Source organism: Nanorana parkeri, unplaced genomic scaffold, assembly GCF_000935625.1.
Source record: "Nanorana parkeri isolate BGI_ZX_2015 unplaced genomic scaffold, ASM93562v1 scaffold512, whole genome shotgun sequence".
In the NCBI taxonomy this organism is placed as follows: domain Eukaryota; kingdom Metazoa; phylum Chordata; class Amphibia; order Anura; family Dicroglossidae; genus Nanorana; species Nanorana parkeri.
This window is the reverse complement of record NW_017306780.1, coordinates 409955-428950: the sequence shown is the minus strand read 5'-3', so window position 1 is coordinate 428950 and position 18996 is coordinate 409955. Positions and strand designations below refer to the sequence as shown.

General features: G+C 38.7%; 1 protein-coding gene across 1 annotated transcript in view; it reads left to right on the top strand.

Annotated features, from left to right (window-relative positions):
- COL13A1 (collagen type XIII alpha 1 chain) overlaps positions 1 to 18996 on the top strand; it is a 232837-nt gene that overhangs the window by 196261 nt on the left and 17580 nt on the right. Inside the window, exons 31-38 of the mRNA XM_018561268.1 lie at positions 1249 to 1347; positions 3045 to 3089; positions 6763 to 6804; positions 8613 to 8639; positions 9641 to 9721; positions 15928 to 15981; positions 16069 to 16122; positions 17744 to 17752. Coding sequence (XP_018416770.1) covers positions 1249 to 1347; positions 3045 to 3089; positions 6763 to 6804; positions 8613 to 8639; positions 9641 to 9721; positions 15928 to 15981; positions 16069 to 16122; positions 17744 to 17752 — 411 coding nt within the window. The remainder of the gene's footprint in view (positions 1 to 1248; positions 1348 to 3044; positions 3090 to 6762; positions 6805 to 8612; positions 8640 to 9640; positions 9722 to 15927; positions 15982 to 16068; positions 16123 to 17743; positions 17753 to 18996) is intronic.

Here is an 18996-nt window from a genome sequence, read left to right as displayed (position 1 = left end):
GATGATCGGAGGCCTCCATCGCGCCATCCTGCAGTATGGAAGGGGCCGCCTGACGCTACTCAGCAGCGGCCGGACTTAGCTCCTCCCACCCCGCTCCGAGAGACTCGTCACTCCAAGAGGCCCGAGGAGACAGAGCCCCGGTCTCCAGGGAGCAGTCAAGTGTCCCGGCAACGGGACCCGCAGATGCCCCCTCCCTCCGATCGGGACTCGGAGGGGAGAAGGCCTTCCCTGCACCGCTCTCCAGTATTAACTGGGCCGCCGGACGCCGCTCCACGTACGGCGGATTTGGCCCCTCCCACCCCGACTCTGGTGACACAGAGAGACGGGAGACCGGAGGAGAAGGAGCCCTGGCAGGCAGAGGACGAGGACTGGGCTCAACAGCAGCATATACAGCTGCCTCCATCCACAGCATGGGGGCTGGTCCCCCACAGGGCAGCTACGGCCATCTTCACCCACTACAGAGGTAGGTACTTATTTGCCCTGAACCTCCTTGGGGTTCTCTCCGGGCTACTTGCTGCCCCCTCAACCTTTATGCGGGAATTTGCGAGTGGGCCTGGGGAGACCCCTGGGGGGGATTCTCCTATGGGAAACTCAGGTCTAATGTACTCAGGTCATGCTCCTCTGAAATGTAGTATAACTCTTTTTATTTATCATCTGTGCTAGAGGCAGCGGTGGTGGATATACCCTCTCTTACACACTAGCTTGCTTGTACTGCCCTCTCTTCCTCTCGCCTATAAACCTCCCCCCTCTTCCCTCCTCTGTCCTGCTGTTGTCTGATGTCCTCCCCTCCCCTCAATCCACGGAAGCTAACAGGTGGACCCCTTGGTTCACACACTATTGTCTACCAAAATTATTGCCTATTACACACTAAGACATGTCTGATGTACACTGCAATTACCCCAAACGCCCAGACGCTGCATATGTTATTAGGCTGCTTCCACTGGATCCTTGACTAATTAAGCGGCTAGAGATAGGAGAAATAGACATGCTTCCTACGTTTGTACCTGTACGATATCATTTATCGACTGTATATGTGTTATTTTTTTACTGTAAAATGTTTGCTCAAAAATAAAGAATTAAAAAAAAAAAAATATATAGCAGCATTTAAGACTTATACCTAGACTTGGGTACCCTAGTCATTTACAGCTTAGATTTTGTCATACTATATATCTGTTTTGTGAAATAAGTACATACTGGTGTTCTACTTGTTTGTCTAAATATTGTCCTACATATTTTTTTTTTTGCTAGGGTCTCGATGGCCCCACTGGAGAAAAGGGAGATCATGGCGACCAAGGAGTTCCAGGACCCCCAGGTCTACCTGGCCCAATTGGACTTCCAGGGCTTACAGTAAGAATATGAACTGAATTATATACTGAATATGAATTTTAATACTTGTGTACAAATATAGTTAGCTAATTTCTTTGCTTAAAGCGAACCTCTAGGTCTGGTAGGAATTTTAGGGGGGACCCTAACCCCAAAATAAAATAAAAAAAGCGTGGGGTTCTCCCCAAAATCTCTTACCATTCCTTTAATCCCAGCAGCATTCTAGCAGAGCAGGAAAGGGGGGACAATCATGTGCTCCCCTCTCCTGCACCATACAAGGCCACATTGCCCCCAACATGGAGATGGTGCTTCGCCAGGGTGGACCCCCTGGCAAAGCACCTTGTCCCCATGTTGATGAGAACAAGGGCCAACTATTGGGCCAGGGTTGTGGGGGTCTGTGGGCAGTTTGCTTATCTGAATCAGATGCTGCCGCCCCCCCCTTGTGAATGAGTAAGGGGTAGTTTTACCTCTACTCATTTACCAAATACATTAGTAAAATAGTAAATAAACAATCCGTACCGGTTTGTAAAGTCCTTTATTAGTAAATAAACACAGCACACAATTTTTGATAAGTTCTTTATTAAAAATAGTTTAATAATTGTTAGTTCCATAATTGTCCATCTACAGACTTTCGTTAAACCTAATATCATCTATAAACACATGTCCTAGATGTTCCAAAGAAATTATAATGGTCTTTATATGTCAAAGGATTTCTTCATTAAGCCAATAAAAGACTGGCTTTTTCCCATTCTACAGGTGTTCTCCAATCATCTTTTAGAGACCAGTTTGTTCCTTTTGGCTGGATTATTTTTTTCACTTGGTTTAAGGGCTTGTTTACACGACGTCCGGATTGTGTCCGGACCAGAACCAAAATGCATTGCAATGTATCCCTATGTGTTTTCTGGGCTACAGTTCTCACGTGTGCGGTCTGTTCCGGTCCGGACAGAGAAAATACTGCATGTCACATTTTGTCCGGAAACACACAAACGCGTCAAAAACAAAATGAATCCGTGCCGAAAACGCACCGCACTGCAGTTAACATACTGACAGCCCCACTCCACAAAAACTATTTTTTTTTTCTTTAACTGGAACCTGGTAAAACGCATAAAAAAATGCATAAAAAATGCGCTGCTTGCATAGCACCGCATCTGCAGATCTGCTCCAAATCCGGACCAGATCTGGTCCGGACATCGTGTAAACAAGCCCTTAGGTAGAGTCACTTTAGGTATTTAAAAAATTATAATTACTTTTTACCTTCCCTCCTGTTCTTCTGGCAGATAACTACCATTCATAATATGTTTAAAGAGGAACTTCAGCCAGTAGATACCCCCCCCCCCCCTCCACTGCAACGGTTAAGTGTTAATTTTTTCTAGGGTGAAATGAACATTTTATTAGGTAACAAAATGTAAAAAAAATGTTTATCATGATTTGCATCATTAGATCATCACATAGTCAGATCTCTGATGGGGAATCTCTCTCCTGAAATTAATTTTCTAATGGATTTGAGAATGTTTACATAATGCTGTTCAGGACGAAAAAAATTGTTTTTGTGAATCCGAATTTTGCTTTCAGTTTCTAAACTGAACCTGAAAAATGGCCATACACAGACACATTTTCCTTTTTTCCAGTTTTTTTAATCAGCATTTTTGTGGTTGTTAAGTTTATATTTGCCTTTATCTCTGACAATTCCAACTGATGTTTTACTGATGTATTGCCTCTAGGGAGAGAAGGGTGATTCTGGAGACAAAGGAGAATCTGGGAACTCTGTAAGTATTTTTTTTAAATTGTCTAATGTTTGCCTATTTTAAAGAGACCCTGTCACCAACTTAAATATTTACAGATAAAAGCAAAGAAAAATTAAGTATATTAAATGCTTACTTGCAGCATTTTTCTCTTTTATTAACATTTGTGTTTTTTTGTGCTTGAAATGTGTTTGGGAATTAGCAATCCAGAATGTCTTTTCCCTAGCACAGCCCACTCTCTCCTTGCATATCATAGCCCTCCTCTTCTGGGGGTATCTCATTACTGTCTGTGCTGCTCCAGCTCCTCTTCCCCATTACTTACCTCCCCACATGGCTTTTTAAGTAGCTGCTGGGGGAGGAGCGATGGGGAATACTATGGAGTGCCCTTTAGTGACAGCCCTGAGTCTGCTGGAACTGCTGACATTAGATCCAAGATAGCAGCACCTAGCATTTGTCTCAGGGCTTTTGGATGTCTACACAAGGTTCTACAGGTAAGTTACATGTAAAATACATTAAATGTACATAACATTTTATGGAAAGATTGTTGTGGTAGTGAATTATTTCTCTACAGGGTCTTTTTAATAGTAACCTGCTTTTGATTAATAACAGTAATTAGATTTGTCAATTACAATGTTAATGTTCCAAATAATCCACATCATTGCATCTCCACAAATAGTAAACCAGAAAAGTGCTGTATACTGCAACGACAAAAAGAAAAAGAGAGAAGTGCACTAGCTATCACTTTTATTAGTAATAAATAATTAAAAGGAATGACGCAAACAATGTGTGGTCACAGGAGGTTGTCATCACCGGGGCATATTCCAAGGCTCCCTCATTATTAGCCTGTGGTGATGAGTAATCCAAAGAGAAACCCAGGCAGCATTGTCCTGCAAACAAAACTTAATATCCTAATAAAGAGTGCAAAGACATAACGTTGCTGACTGTGACATGTACTTAGAATTCACACTTCAAACACTGCACAGGTTTTCATTAAAATAATGCCTGATGATCCTGCCATGAAGGTTCCTTTTCAAGAACTTCCTGTTATAGGGTGTAAACTATGTGTTCCGGTTTTCCATTTGTGCTCCTACATTGTCACTCTGCAACACTAGCTTCTGATACAGTCTGCAAGAGGCCATTTTAGCACACATTACGCAATCAAGGTCTACTGTTGTCACCGTCAGGAAACCTGCACTCAGCAACAAAAGATACAAAAAGTTAAAGCAAATATTTTTTTTAAAAGAACAGCATTGCAATTATTTATTATACAGTTTTTTTTAGAAGACTTAATTTTATTTAGATAGGGTTTACATCTACTTTTATAGTGCTGTTGTAGCTCACCCCCTAAGGAGCCACAGAGGAAAAGTGGGTCATCCATTATACCCATGTCTAGGGGATCTAACTGCCCATTAACACTTACCCCCTCCAAGGTGAACAAAAAAAGCGAGGTCCAGACTGTACATATGATGCTGAGGAACTTATTTAAAGAACTTAATGGAGAGAGGTTGAGAGTCAGGATCATCCAGGATTGTGTATACTCATTTAAGTGGTAGGGCACAGTATCTGCTGCCATCACAGACTAGGACCTTTAAGCCAGACATGGCAATCTGGGTGTAGAATACCTGGCAAAGCAGCACTTGAATCAGAAATCATTAGTTATCTTCATCCTTGGTATCAGTAGTAGCCCCCAGACTCAGGCCTAAGTCCAAGCACAAAGCTAGTCCCCAGGCTTCAGGCCTAGCCATATCAGACAGTCCATAGCAGCCTCCCCCCAGCCAGGGCCCGGGGAGGAAGAAATTGCTCACATGGTCCACCCCAAGTATTTATCCCCTCTCCCAGCATGCACCACGGGCCATCAACCTCCTAGTGACTGGCTAGGGATATATGCATACTCATAGCAATCGCTCATTGGTGGCTCTGCCCTATGGCCAGGGTACACACAGACCCCTATTTCTTTGACACTGAAAATATATTCTATAAAATCCTTCACAATAAAAGGATGACATAATAAGATAATATATCTACCAGTATTTCCATGCCTCTAAATAGATAACAATATAAAATCAGGATCACTCCCCATGTAGTTAACGCATACTTAAATAAGAACTGAAGCCAACATTTATTTCGGTTTTGGACAGGGTAAGGAAGGGTAATAACCCCTGTCAGCTTTTTGTGCCATCTGTTACCCATTAGGAAGATTTCCCATCACTTCCACAACGTAACCTCAACAGGAAATGAGAGTAAATCCCTCCAAAGTGTGAGAAATCCCTAGTGGTCAGCAGGTTCACAAGTACAAGTGTCCCCATTGGAAGACAGGTGTTCTAATGCCTCTCCATTCTATCCAGAACAAACAAAATGGTTTTGTCTTCAATTACATGTTAAACAATTCAGCATTTTGCAATGCCACTCTTGCTTTCAACAAGCCTTCCTCTGCTCAGTTTCACATTAAGTGTTAATCTCTTGGAATACTTCTGTTGTAACACTTTGCTGTGATTCTGGTCACATTAACCCCTTCGTGACGGGAGACGTACAGTGTACGTCCTGTCACTTTGTGCCTATATGACTGGCCACGTACACTGTACGTGACGAGTTATATCAGGCTTTGTAATGCCGGTATTTGCTGATTCTCAGCATTTAACAGTCATTCATTAATGTCTCAGTATTGAGGCATTAATTAATGAAATAATTAAGCTTTTTGTAAAAGCTTCTTCCTTTCATTAATGAAAGAATGAAGCCGTTACATGCAAATAGAGGACAGCAATTTGCGATCCCGTATTTGACAGCTCAAAATAGCAGAGAGGCAGCAGTGACTCACCTCACCTCTCTGCTATTTGTTTTGACAGCTCGAGAGCCCGATGTTTGGATACATTTCACCAAAGAGATACAATGTATATCTTTTGAGTGAAATGTATCAGTTATCGTCTAGGCACGATCAAAGAGCTTTTAGTGAGATCTGAATCTGACTAAAGTCAGGATCAGTCTCTAAGGTTATTATTAGCTGTTCCTAAGTTTGGATCAGCCTAATAGCCAAAAATAAAATAAAAAAGTTAATTTATCAAGCTGTCATAGTGATTGCTTGATATAAACTGACAAGAAAAAAAAAAGTTTTTTTATTTTATTTTTATTTTTTTTACAAAGTGTAAAAAAATTAAAATAAAGTGTAAAACAAAATTAGGAAAATATAAATTATATATAAATATATTTTTTATACTATAATTAATATAAAAAAATTCTAAAAAAAAAAATAATAATCAAAACTTGTGAAAAAAGTGTTTTCTTCTAGTTTTTTTCCTCATTTTTTTTATTTTATTCAAACTAAGTGAGGGGTTAGGTACACATATGTGATATAATTATATAGCCCTATCTGTCCTCTAAAAAACAATATATAATATGTGTGGGTACATTTAGTAAGAAAGTATATTACTGCTTTGGAAGAATCACACAGCAAAAATGTAAAAAATGTGTCAGTCATTTATGAACAGAACCTGAAAACTAGCTCAGTCATGAAGGGGTTAAACCACTCATGGCTGATTGCTTCATATCTACTCCTATAGATATGTAGGAAATTATTGACATGTAAAGATCTACACAAGGTTTTTATGAATTTAATTTTAAGTTGCACTGATAAAATTACAGTATTCCTCATTGAGGTGTACCATAAATATCTTTGTTCTATTTTACTATTTTACTATTTTAGGTTTCTGGGCCCCCAGGACTTCCTGGTGTTCCTGGGCCTGTGGTAAGTTTTGCACGCAGTTGTTGTAATAGACCTTCTATTTTGCAAGTTTATATTGTATGTATCTTAAAAGTAGGGATGCACCAATACCATTTTTTCGGTATCGATTACGATTACCGATATTTATCTTTCGGTACTCGCCGATACCGAGTATCGATATCAGTGCTTCCGTTGGCATGGAGCCAGCTTTAGTGCTTTCTTGCCCAGGAAGCCGTCTCAATGCTGATTGGCTGGGAAGCCAGCTTCCTGGCCAATCAGCATCGAGCTGGCCAAACAGCATTCATTAAGCCTGGAGGCAGGTCATTACTGATTGGCCGGAAAGCTGCCTTCATGTTTCCTCATGGCACTGCAGGTCAGAGGAAATCTCTCTCTGTCCGGAAGTTCCAGTATCGGGGGTAAGTATGAGCATTTGGGCGAGTATTCGTTATCTCAGTATCAGCACCGATACGGATACTAGTATCGGTATTGATGCATCCCTACTTAAAAGTTAAATGGGTCAATTGTATGCTATATTTTATAAACCTATGATATATACAGTATATACTGTATATATTAAGCTCCTTTTAGCAAAACAAAAGTATGTGAAAAGCAGACTAGAGTTCCACTTACTGGCTGGAAATATACATGCTACGGATAAATACATAATATTAATATGTAGTATTTCATACCTAGCTAATAACATTTTTTAATTGTTTTTGTTCTGTTCTGAATAAATGTGTCAGCCAACCCTTCCTCTGATCCTCCCCTTTAACAGAGATAACTTGACTGAGTACTTAGGCCTTTGAACACATGGACAGCACTAAAGGAAACCGTCTCCGTGACTTTATCCACAACTAAAAAAAATAAAAATAAAAATTGCATATCACTTTATGTTTATAATGCAGTACCTAGCTGGGCCAAATAAAGAAACATTTTTCAAAATGTGGGATTTGTTTTAACAGTTCTGTTATAATAGTGCCAGCTCTTGGCTAAACATCACTATGATTTCTATCCTTGTACTTTCTTTTATTTTAATTAGGGTGTGTTAGTTATAGTCTTTGTGACAAACTGCTGAAATTCTTAAGATTCTTCTATACTAAATTCTTAAAATGATATTATTCCACTGATATCCAACAGTCTTGTCTTGTTACACCTTAAAGTTTAGATGAATTTACAGATTTAATATTATTTTAAAACAGCTAGCATGTCCCAGAAGGCTTAGAGAATAAATGAACAGAATGGGTAAACATACTAGGATACATAAACCAACTTAGGTGATCACAGCTGCTTTAGCTGCATTATGGAGACTAGACCTCAGAAACAATAAAGTTAATTAGACTATATTAAATATTAAGTACAATTTGTGAGTAAAGTTGATGCCATCCAACATAACCCACATTGCTGTATACCTAATTTTTGAATAATGCAATTCTTCAGCCTCTGCTACCCTCTGCTGGAATCTCACTGCTATTGCCAAAGAATTCCTAATTCTTTATTTTTTCATTTTATTATCTCTCCACTAGTCACTGTGTTTTATTCAGCTGTGCAGAAAGTATGAACAAGCCTTTCTTGGTACTTTCTATAAGAAAAGTAAATGTGTGTTACAAACAATGGATGTGAATGCAGATTGGGTATAAGGAATAAGTAAATTTTGTAATGGGGTTCCAGTCCCCTGCCAGTGGCTATATATTGCATACTTTGTTATTTGGGATTTAAACTGCAAATGTTCTGTGTGGACACCAACCATATGCTGCTGCATTCAAACCACCAACATATTTCATTATGTAAGTGTACATGATTTTATGTAATGACTTTCTGCTTTTTCTTCAAAGGGTCCACCTGGAATTCCTGGCCAAAAGGTAATTGCCAAATATGTCCAGATGTGCTGTAATCTGGTATAGTAGTAGTTATCCATGCATGCAACCGCATACATTAACATATTTTAATCTGTTCTATTTAATATACAAAATAGATTTGCTGTTGTAGCGAGGTGTGCTGTGTGAACATCTTGACATGCAGTCTTGTTCAGATGTCAGGTGCCAGGCAATGGGCATCTGTAATCTACAGCAACCTTTAGTCAGCCAAAAACTCTATCAATTATAAATGTTCCAGCAATCAACCTCAAACCGGGGTGATAAAAAATACTGAATTATGTATAAATTAATACACTATTTGATTGCAGTTCCTGATTGTATCCTCTAATAGAAATTATTTTAAAAATATCATATAGTAGCCTTACAAAAGTATAACAAATGGAGTGACGGAAGACTGCTTCTGTATTAGGGCTGGCTTCACACCTATGTTTTTTGCACGTTACTGCAACTCACAGCACTTTGTGCAGTGAGTTAAGGTGCAAGGAAATAAGGTGAGTAGTTGTACTTATTCCTTCCTCGCCATTAACCAAAAGGGCATTTGACCCATTTGACATTTAAAAGCAGCCTGGAGTTTGGCTTTAATGCACAAAATACCACTCTTTAACACACATGTACAACAACAGATTAATATAGGGTGAAGAGGCCCTAAACTCATGTTGTTTCATGATGTTTCCAGAGATTGATACCTGGAAACACAAGAGAATCCAAAAAGCAGACACCCATTATATTTTGCTTTTAAACATTTCTAACTTATGACAAACTACCTCGTGGCAGGGAAGCCTTTTGTCGGGACATCTGGCATGGATGAACTGCTGAGTTTAAAACAACTCTGTCATGATTCGGATTTGTTTATTATGATAGATATGATAAATAATTATTATCTAAGTAATCTAGAATTTGGATGTTTTTTAGGAGTGACTATATGGCCCCTTTCACCATGGTTCTGTCTTTGTCTCATTCCAATACAATGTGTCTGTTTTCAACAGGGTGAAGTAGGAGAGACTGGTGCAAAAGGGGAGAAGGGAAGTCAGGGAGAAAAAGGAGATAAAGGTCCTTTGGGTTTACCAGTAAGTAGATGTGGCACCAATTTTATTGAACTAGCCATTATATTACTCAAAGTGTTAGAATATGCTAGTCGTTTTAGATGGTGATCTTTGTGGTGTGCTATTACAAACTAAGCACCCTGAATTTGTAACTGTAATGCGCAAGACCAGTACCATCTACACACCATCTCTCCTTATTTTTCCAGCTTACTCATATTTCATTTTTGGCTGAATGCTGGATTATTCAACCAGCTAAAAATGTTTGATATCCTCCAGGAACTCTATTTGTGACATTTCTGCACTTAAGCTCCTGGTTGTTGAGAGCTTCTAAAGCTTCTGATTTTATTCATTTTTATTATGGAGAATGCAACAGTAGGTGCTAGAGCACAGCACTATGGCTAGGAACACTCAGGAACCCAAGGTGAAGGAACAGAGTTGAAAATTATGACAAGGAGATCTCGTTGCTAAAGTATGCAAGACATACAAGAAGCCAGGAGCTATGTTACCCCACTAGGCTTCACCTATGACTAAAATATCGAAATGGAGAGGAATTGTCCTGCATTTAGTCGTTTAAACTGGTGCAAAGGTAGTCACCAACTTCCTGTTGTGCCTCAAATGTGCATCTATGACTACTACAACAATTGTTGAGTGCAAGACTCTACAATTGCTGCATCTCTTCCTGCCCTCTCTTGTCCTTCTTCTGCATACTGTTGTAAAGTAATAAAAAAAACGTACGATCTGCCTATCTTGGACAGGCAGATCGTACTTGCGATCATCGCTGAGGGGCGGGCTTCCGATGACCGCAATGCTGAACTGGCAGTGTGCGCGTGATTTTCGTCTGGTTTTCGAACATGCTCCTTAGCCAAAAGACGTGCAACTGTACAGTAAAAACGGTTGCACGCCTGCCATACACTTTGCGATTATCGCACGATCGTGGGATTTCCCACGATTATCATGCGATAATCGCACAGTGTATGGGCACCTTTAAAGTACATCTAAAAAAAGTAATGTATTGCATCTTACCAGTCCTTTGATGTGTTGGCAGCATCAGTTTTCCTTGTTAAGACTAAGTACATTACTACTAGTACAGAAAAATGCATATTGATCCTGTCAGAAATCAAGTGTTCTTGCGACTTCCTGTGGACTAAACTCAAATCGCAAACAATGGTATCAGCTTTAAGAGCTATCCTCAGGGAGCTACAAAGCAATGCTCCTCTATGTATTGTAGATAAGGATAGGAGGAAGTGGGGTTTGTAGTCCAAATCAAGAGAGCAGTCTAGGGTGACAGTGCTACTCCTCCATAGATTCAGTGCAGTGAGTGAGCATGGTAACCCTAGGATAGGAAGTGTGTTATTGGCAGGATCACCAGGTGAAAATATAGGAAAAAAACCTGAACAAAGTACACTAATGGAGCCACCACATCTAAAGACTGGTAAGCTGCAACAAATACAATTTTTCTTTTCAGGTTTACATACACTTTAATAAGCGCACAAATAGTGAACATGAATCACCTAGAGGAGATACATGTCACTGCACATCTACTCTCATCGCTTCTTGAATGCAAAAGAGGACAAAGATTTAGGCCATGGGATCCAATCAGCTATTTCAGGATTAAACAGAATACATTAATTGCATTTACTGATTTTGATCTGATTTTGTGTGACTCTACCCAACTAATGAAAAGCATGTTTTATATAGTGCCGTGGTCTAACTCTTAATTTTATACAACCATTGAATGATATGCCGTATGCACAAATTTTTATTTGCTTGATAATGAAAGTTTTTAGAACAATTTATTGATTTACCTTTGATCTAAATGGTTATCCAACACGTCAGGTATTCAAATATTGAAGGTTTTGTTTTTCAGTTTCAGGTTTCCAACATTAAAATAATAAAAGTGCTGCAGTGGTTGGATTTGATAACTATATTTAGGTTTAAAGCTGCTTATTTTTCCATTTTAATATGGTATTAGGCTAAATTTACTAAGCTATAATGCATGTGCTGTCTCTAGCCATATTACTGTTATTTTAAGCTCTCATTGCTAGAAAAAATAATGGTTGTTATAGCTTAGTGAATTGAGCCTATTGCATTTTATTCTTGAAGTGTGTAAAATACCTGCAGGTTATTGGGAAGCCTCAAGAATTGTGAAAATCCTTATTTGTATGCAGATTTTTTTGTTACATCCAGCAATAATTGGAAATTCATCATATAATAGGATATAGCTTCTATACTGAGATGTGTTCTTCTTTCATTTGTGCTGGGTCATGTGTTTGTGCTTATTCTATGGATTTAATAAGTCAGGTCTGAACATGTATTATGTTGAACTTCATGGCACTCTGAATAAGTGAATAGGCTTACTGGAGTGATAGCTGTCAAATAAGATATATTTTGGTACCAGTAGAAATACCTGTTATTTGCTATTTGTAATTTAATGACATTCTAAAATCCGAAAGCTGAGCCCAAATAAAGGCAAGCAGAGGGCAAACGACTAGTCTCCAGTATTGCCTGAGGTCTCCCTGCAGCTGATCTCTTTTCTATCCTGACTAACCATGTCTTTTTTGAAACTGCAGGGTTCATTTACTAAAGGCAAATAGGATGTTCACTTTACAAGGGAATTTTCTCCACACTCACAAAACTAAGTGAAAATTTCCTTGCAAAGTGAACCTCCTATTTGTCTTTAGTAAATCAACCATTGTGTTGTGTCTGTGTAGAGGCGTCCATCTTGTTGTGTCTGTGCAGGGCTTTGCTACTTTATGTTATGTTATGAGTTCCCAGCTAGATGAACAATGAGTAGCACTGTAGTGACATCACCAAATCTTACTTCAAATCTACTGAGTCTAGTAATCAGAGGCAGCTGTGTCTCAGATCCACACCGATATAAAGCTACGAGGCTGTAGGTACAGGAGTGCCTAGGCACCCTCAGATACAGGGAAGTACACTAATATTTTTTAGGAGGGTTCAAAACAAAATGTACTTTTTAGGGTACTACCTAGGCACAATTAACATTTCTAGATGTTCCTTATACCATAGCAAGTCTTCAGTTTTTAGGTTTAGTTCCACTTTGTATGTTTCGTTTTACTGAGACTGTGTTTGTCCAATTTACTGTATACACTGTGATTTAATAGCAGATGCTGTATAGCAGTACTGAACACAACTATCACGACATATCGAACGAATGTTTGTAATTGCTATATAAGCCAGCTCCTTTAAAATTCTTCATCATTTCAAAAATTAGTATTTGTATAACAAGAATATGTATATGTTTTTCTATAGCTGTTAATACTGTTGACACATTTTAAAGTAAAAAAAAAAGGTATTTTTGGTGATTTTGTAATAAATAATAAATCCATAAATGGATGAAATGGAGACTTTTGATATCATGCTGAAGTTTAGCTTTAAGAGAAATCAAGTTCACAAGGCTCACCATAGCATGACAGATTTTATTTCTTATTTATTTTAAGTAGAAACAGCAAAACTATCATCTACTGTTCATAATGTGTTTCTGTCCAGTTGACAAACTTTTTTTCTTAAATGAATCTTTAAATCTGTATGAAACATTGATCTACTACTTGTAGAAATGCTTTGTGAATTAACAGAGATGGTTGTTACTAATGTATTAATATGTGAGCTATGCATAAAACAAAGAGGCAGTGGGTTTCCTTCTACCAATGGCAATGTTAGGTTGTAACATGTCATCAAGTTACTGTGTCAACGTGCCATAACAACACCTCCCCTTGTACCGATTCTCATGTGTTGTCAGTGCTGATTCTGATCGAAGGGGAATTAAAGTGTATGTATGTATTCAGTTGCTGCTTCACTCACCTCTCCCCTCCCTCATTGTTTTCCCCTTCCATTTTCCTGCCCCCTCCATGTGTATTGACACTCTGGCCTGCTGTTCAGGGTGCTTCAGGTTTAGACGGCAGAATTGGTCCACCGGTGAGTCTTAACTCCATAACACTAACCTACATGTTTCCTGTTACCTTGCCTTGCCCCATCTGCTCCTAACTGCAACCTGTCCGCTACTAAATAACTCCAGCATCCGATTAGCAGCATTATACCCAATGCTAATTTACATTGAATTCTTATGACAGTTTCTTAGCCTTTTTTATTTTGTAGAATAAATCTTTAAGCAATGAAACATACATACCAAATACATAACTGTCATGTACTTGCAATATGAGAATTGTATGCATCCAGCTAAAAGCATCAGTTCTGTTTTACAATCATATTAAAATGTGATTATGTAACTTATGACTGTGATCATACATATATGCACAGAAATGCTGACATTGTATAATGACTGTGCACTGTAAGAAAGGTTTTTTTTATTTGTTTATATGGTCCTGAATCCCTGGATATGTACTGAAGAGAGCAGCAAGGGGATTAAACATTAAAAAGCCAAGGTTTAGGTATCTCTGGAAATCCTGCCAAGTCTTATCAAGCTTTAGTTCATATTTTTCAAGGTGGAGTTTGGTTTATTTTCATCTTGTGCACACAAAATGATTTAGGTCAACCAAACAAAAGTTGTGTCCTGTCTGAGCAGGTTAACAAGTCATAGGCAGCATCTAAAGCATTTATCACTGACAGGTTTACTAACAGGGTAAAAAATCTCTGCAACCAATAAGGATAATTCCCTTTTTGCCCTATTGGATAGAGAGTGATCCTTTCGCCTTGCTCAATCTCCAGTCAAGTGCAATTTAAACTTCCTGTCTGGTGGGCCTGCAATCACAAGCAGGATTGCTCTCTTACTAAGAATAGGTTATGGATGGCCTGCATAACCTTGTGCGCACACCTCTAAATAAAACAAATAATATAAAGTTATAGAGCTGCTGAAAACTATTCCATAAACTATTAAGGTTATAAAAATCCTATTTAACTATTTAGCTGTAGTACATCCTTTAAACATGGACCATCCTCACTACTCCAGTTTGCTGACACATTAAGCATTGTTCAGCTTCCTAAGATTATAGGGGATCTGTGGGGATCATATCATAGGTTAGAGATGTCTAGTATCAACCCGTGGCCATTATTTAGGAAGTAAGAGGCTTCTCCCTTTCTGATAAAAATGGAAATATTTTTCATTTAAGCATGGAGGGGAAAAGGTATCTTACATATCAATACCTGTCCAGCACTTTTATTTTTAGATTAATTAAAAGTTTGATTTTCCATCATGATGGAGAAAAATATTTATTTTATTTAAACTATATCTGAAGGAAGTATTTGATTCCTGCTTTACAAACAATTCCCATATATTTAAATGAGAGGCACAGTGCTTTCTGACCAGAAAAGCGTGCTTTCTTTATTACAAATCCTTTCTGCATCTAGTTGTAACTTAGCATTCTCCTTCTTTGCTTTACGGTCCTGTTAAATTGTCACTTTATAAAGGCTAAGAAAGTTCATCATGGAAGTTAATAGCACATAAACTACCTGAAGAGGTATTATATTACCCTAATGTACCGTTGGTACAGTAAGGATGTGAAATGTGGTAGATCAACTAGAGGGCATCCATTGAGAGGAATTAAAACAGCGGATATATGTTTTATTATTAAATACCAATCTCGCCAGTCATCATCTCATAACCCTGTACCAAAGTTCAGAACTGTAAGCGTATTGAATAATTTGCTTGTTCAAGCCAACAGTGAAGACACATGATGAATTCAGTGTTGGGAGATCCCATATAAAACCTTGCACTACAACTTCCAGTATAAATGTAAGAAGCATAACTATTGTATTTGTGTACTGCTAGTGTTTCTACCCTACGGTGGTTATGGAATATATGGCCTGGCCTTCTGATCTCTTTAAATGCATCTATTTCTGCAGCATGGTGATTTACAAATTGCATGCTAAGCTACTTTCTTGAAATGATGCAAGTCCTTTTTTCCTTTTAATCGAATGTATTTGCAATGGTTACAATGCTTAAAAATGTGACTAAACCAGTATGTCTTCATGAAGTTACCCTTTTCAGCTGTGAGTTGATGACCATTTATTGAATGCATTGACTTCAGCTTTAAAATAGAATCTTGGAGTTTTACTCATTTGTTACTTATCCATACATCCTCACAGTGTTTTGAAGATCTGGTTAGACTCAAAGCTGAAAGCTGTAACAAGCCAAAGATAACTATACTGCCTGCACAAATGGTCTTCTTTCTACTTGCTTATTTCCTAAATGTCAAATGCATAAAGCAGGACAGCTATTCTGAAAATAATATCCTTGTTTATTTATACATTAGGGGACCCCTGGACCAATAGGAGTTCCAGGACCAGCAGGACCAAAAGGGGAGAGAGTAAGTAGAGGTCATAGTCTTTTACAAATCATTGCCTTGTTTATTTTACCTCTGAAGTTCTAAAATGCATTTTTTTTTATATTGAAGGGCAATAAAGGAGATCCTGGTGTACCGGGACCAACTGGACCAGCAGGGCCACCTGTAAGTATACCAAAACAGTAATCAGTTTAATAGAGTGTAGGGCTGAAAAGTTGCTTGGTGTTTTTCCTCTCTTGAAGTGTATCTGAAGCCAAAACTTTCTAGTTTTGAATAGAGTACTGAATGGTTACAACAGTGTTTTCTTTTGCTGTCTTTGTCTGGGGAAAATGTTTCTTTTTTCAAGAGAGAAAACAGGATATGAGGGCAAATACTCCAGAACACCTACTGTAAAACCTTGGATTTCCTGTCGCTCATTGTTGCAGTAACAGTGGTCACCACTGAGGGTAAATCTATCCAGTACGGACACACACAGCAATAAAAAGCTGAAAGAGGTTTTAACCCTTTTTTTTGGATTATAGTGCAAATACATTTTTTTTAAATTTACAATGCATCTTTCACCCTTTATTTTAAAGTGCAAGTTGAAGTTTCTGCTTTGGAGTTTGGCATAATCCTTTGGATTCATATGAAGGATATGCAGCTCCTAATATATAGGGTGAAAACAGACTTTTGCTGTGCATTGAAGTGCAACAATGCAATGCAGATTCAACCTAGATGCTTTCCAGCTCACTGCAGCGCTCAGTAAAGCATTACCGTGAGTTGTGGTGTGCCGCATTGCCAAGAATTTGGTGTGTTGCCTGCCCATACAGTTATATGGGTAGGCTTAATACAACACACATTAATGCATGAAAAAAAGCACATGTTAATGCACGTGCATAAGTACAACACACCGGGATGCCAAGGTGTGAATGGGCCCTAATGCATTCTTTACTAAAAGGAAAATTATTTTTATTATTATAATAATATTATTATTATATAGGATTTATATAGCACCAACAGTTTGTACAGCACTTTACAAAATTGAGGGAGACAATACAATTAACAATACAATTTCAGTACTGGAGGTAGGAGGGCCCTGCTTGTGAGAGCTTACAGTCTATTAGAAGGGGCAAGTGATACAAAAGGTAATAATTGTGTGGGATGATTTAATAAAACAATTGAAAGTACTGTTATATTGGGGTGGAACAGACCTCCCTGAAGAGATGAGCTTTCAAGGATCGCCTAAAGGTGGACAGAGTAGGCGATAAGCGTACGGATTGGGGTAGGGAGTTCCAGAGAATGGGACACACTCTGGAAAAGTGCTGTAGGCGAGTATGTGAGAAGGTGACAAGAGAGCTGGAGATCTTGGGAAGAGCGAAGGGGACGGTTTGGGTGATATTATGGGATTAAGTGGGTGATGTAGCTTGGGTCAGATTTGTAGATGGCTTTGTATGTTATTGTTTGTATTTATACGCTGGGGAAATGGGAGCCAGTGGAGCGATTGGCAAAAGGGGGTGGTGGACACTGATCTGTTGGTAAGGTGGATGAGTCTGGCAGCAGCATTCATAATGGACTGAAAGGGGGATAGCCTGCTTAGTGGTAGGCCAACAAGGAGGGAGTTGCAGTAGCCAAGGCGAGATATTACAAGGGAGTGAATTAGAAGCTTTGCGGTTTCATTTTTTAAGAAGGGAGGAATTTTGGAATGTTATGGAGGTTGAGTCGGCAAGATTTGGATAGTGATTGGATGTTGGGCTGAAAGGAGAGCTCAGAGTCAAGGATTACTCTGAGCACCCTGGCTTGACGCGAGGGGCTGATTGTAGTGCTGTTGATTGTGATAGAGAAGTCAGGGGAGAGGACATGGAGAGGAGGCAATATTATAAGCTCAGTTTTGGACAGATTTAGTTTGAGGAAGTGGTGTGACATCCATGTTGATAAGTCAGTGAGTAGTTTAGTGATGCGTGAAAATTCTTCTTAGATTGGTTTAAAAGGAGATTAATGTATTGTACATACGCTTCACTGATCCTGCACTTAAAAGTTCCATCATGTTAGCCTGTTCCACTCTGTCACTGGTTGTTTTAGTCTTTCTCATAGATTTCTGTAAGCCTGGCACCTAGTGGAGGAAATGAAGGTAAAGTTTGATAGCAATTAGGCTCGGGACTTTCCAGTGACCTACTGGGGCTAGAGCAATAACAGGGAATTAGTGACCTTCTCTCGCTCCGTTGAACCATGAATGGCGTTAGGCACATGCAAATCATAATAAAACAAAACAAAATTAAACAGAAATTAAGCTAAAATTAAGATTTTCACATGAGACAGGGAACACATGCCACCTATTCAGTAGTTTAGTTCTCTTATTTAGACATTGCTGTAGTGTGCCCATGTACCTTTTATCAAAAATTTGCTAGTCTGGGAACCCCTTTTTGTTTACTTGTTTGTAACACAGGAGAGGTTGCCCCAAAATGATGTATGAATTTGTCAGTACTAAGAAATGTTTTTACACTCACAAAGCAGATTCAAAGATGCCCTGCAAGTTTGAATCTGATTAGTGATGCAACATGCAGATTGAGGAAGTTACAGTAAAGTAAGGATGTTCTCACATTCCATGTGAGGGGCTAACATACCTTTGCTTTAGATTAATAAATTCACATTATAGTAAATTAAGTGGACTCACTGACTTTAGCTGGATAGAATTACTAACTTACTGACTGAATTCACAAGTTACTTGGAATTGCTCCCTAACTTTGGCCATAGGTGGCAAGATAAAGCAAATGATTAGTTTATAGCTGAATTCCAGTAGGAAAGAGCAGAGTGAAAGAGAAATGAACCAATTCTTCTGCTTTTACTTATATATATGCCCAGTCACAGGCTGGGGGAGGGACAAGACCTGTTAGTATTACTTAACTGCATAAGAGAAAAATCATGTCTTATGTCTGTCCCACAAGAGAGGGCTGTGCTGTATACCAGAATTGTGTAAATGTCAGCACTTGTTCAACTGGTACAAAGAGAGATAGTCCCCCACTATGTGGTTCTCATTTCTCATGGAAATATCATATATATATA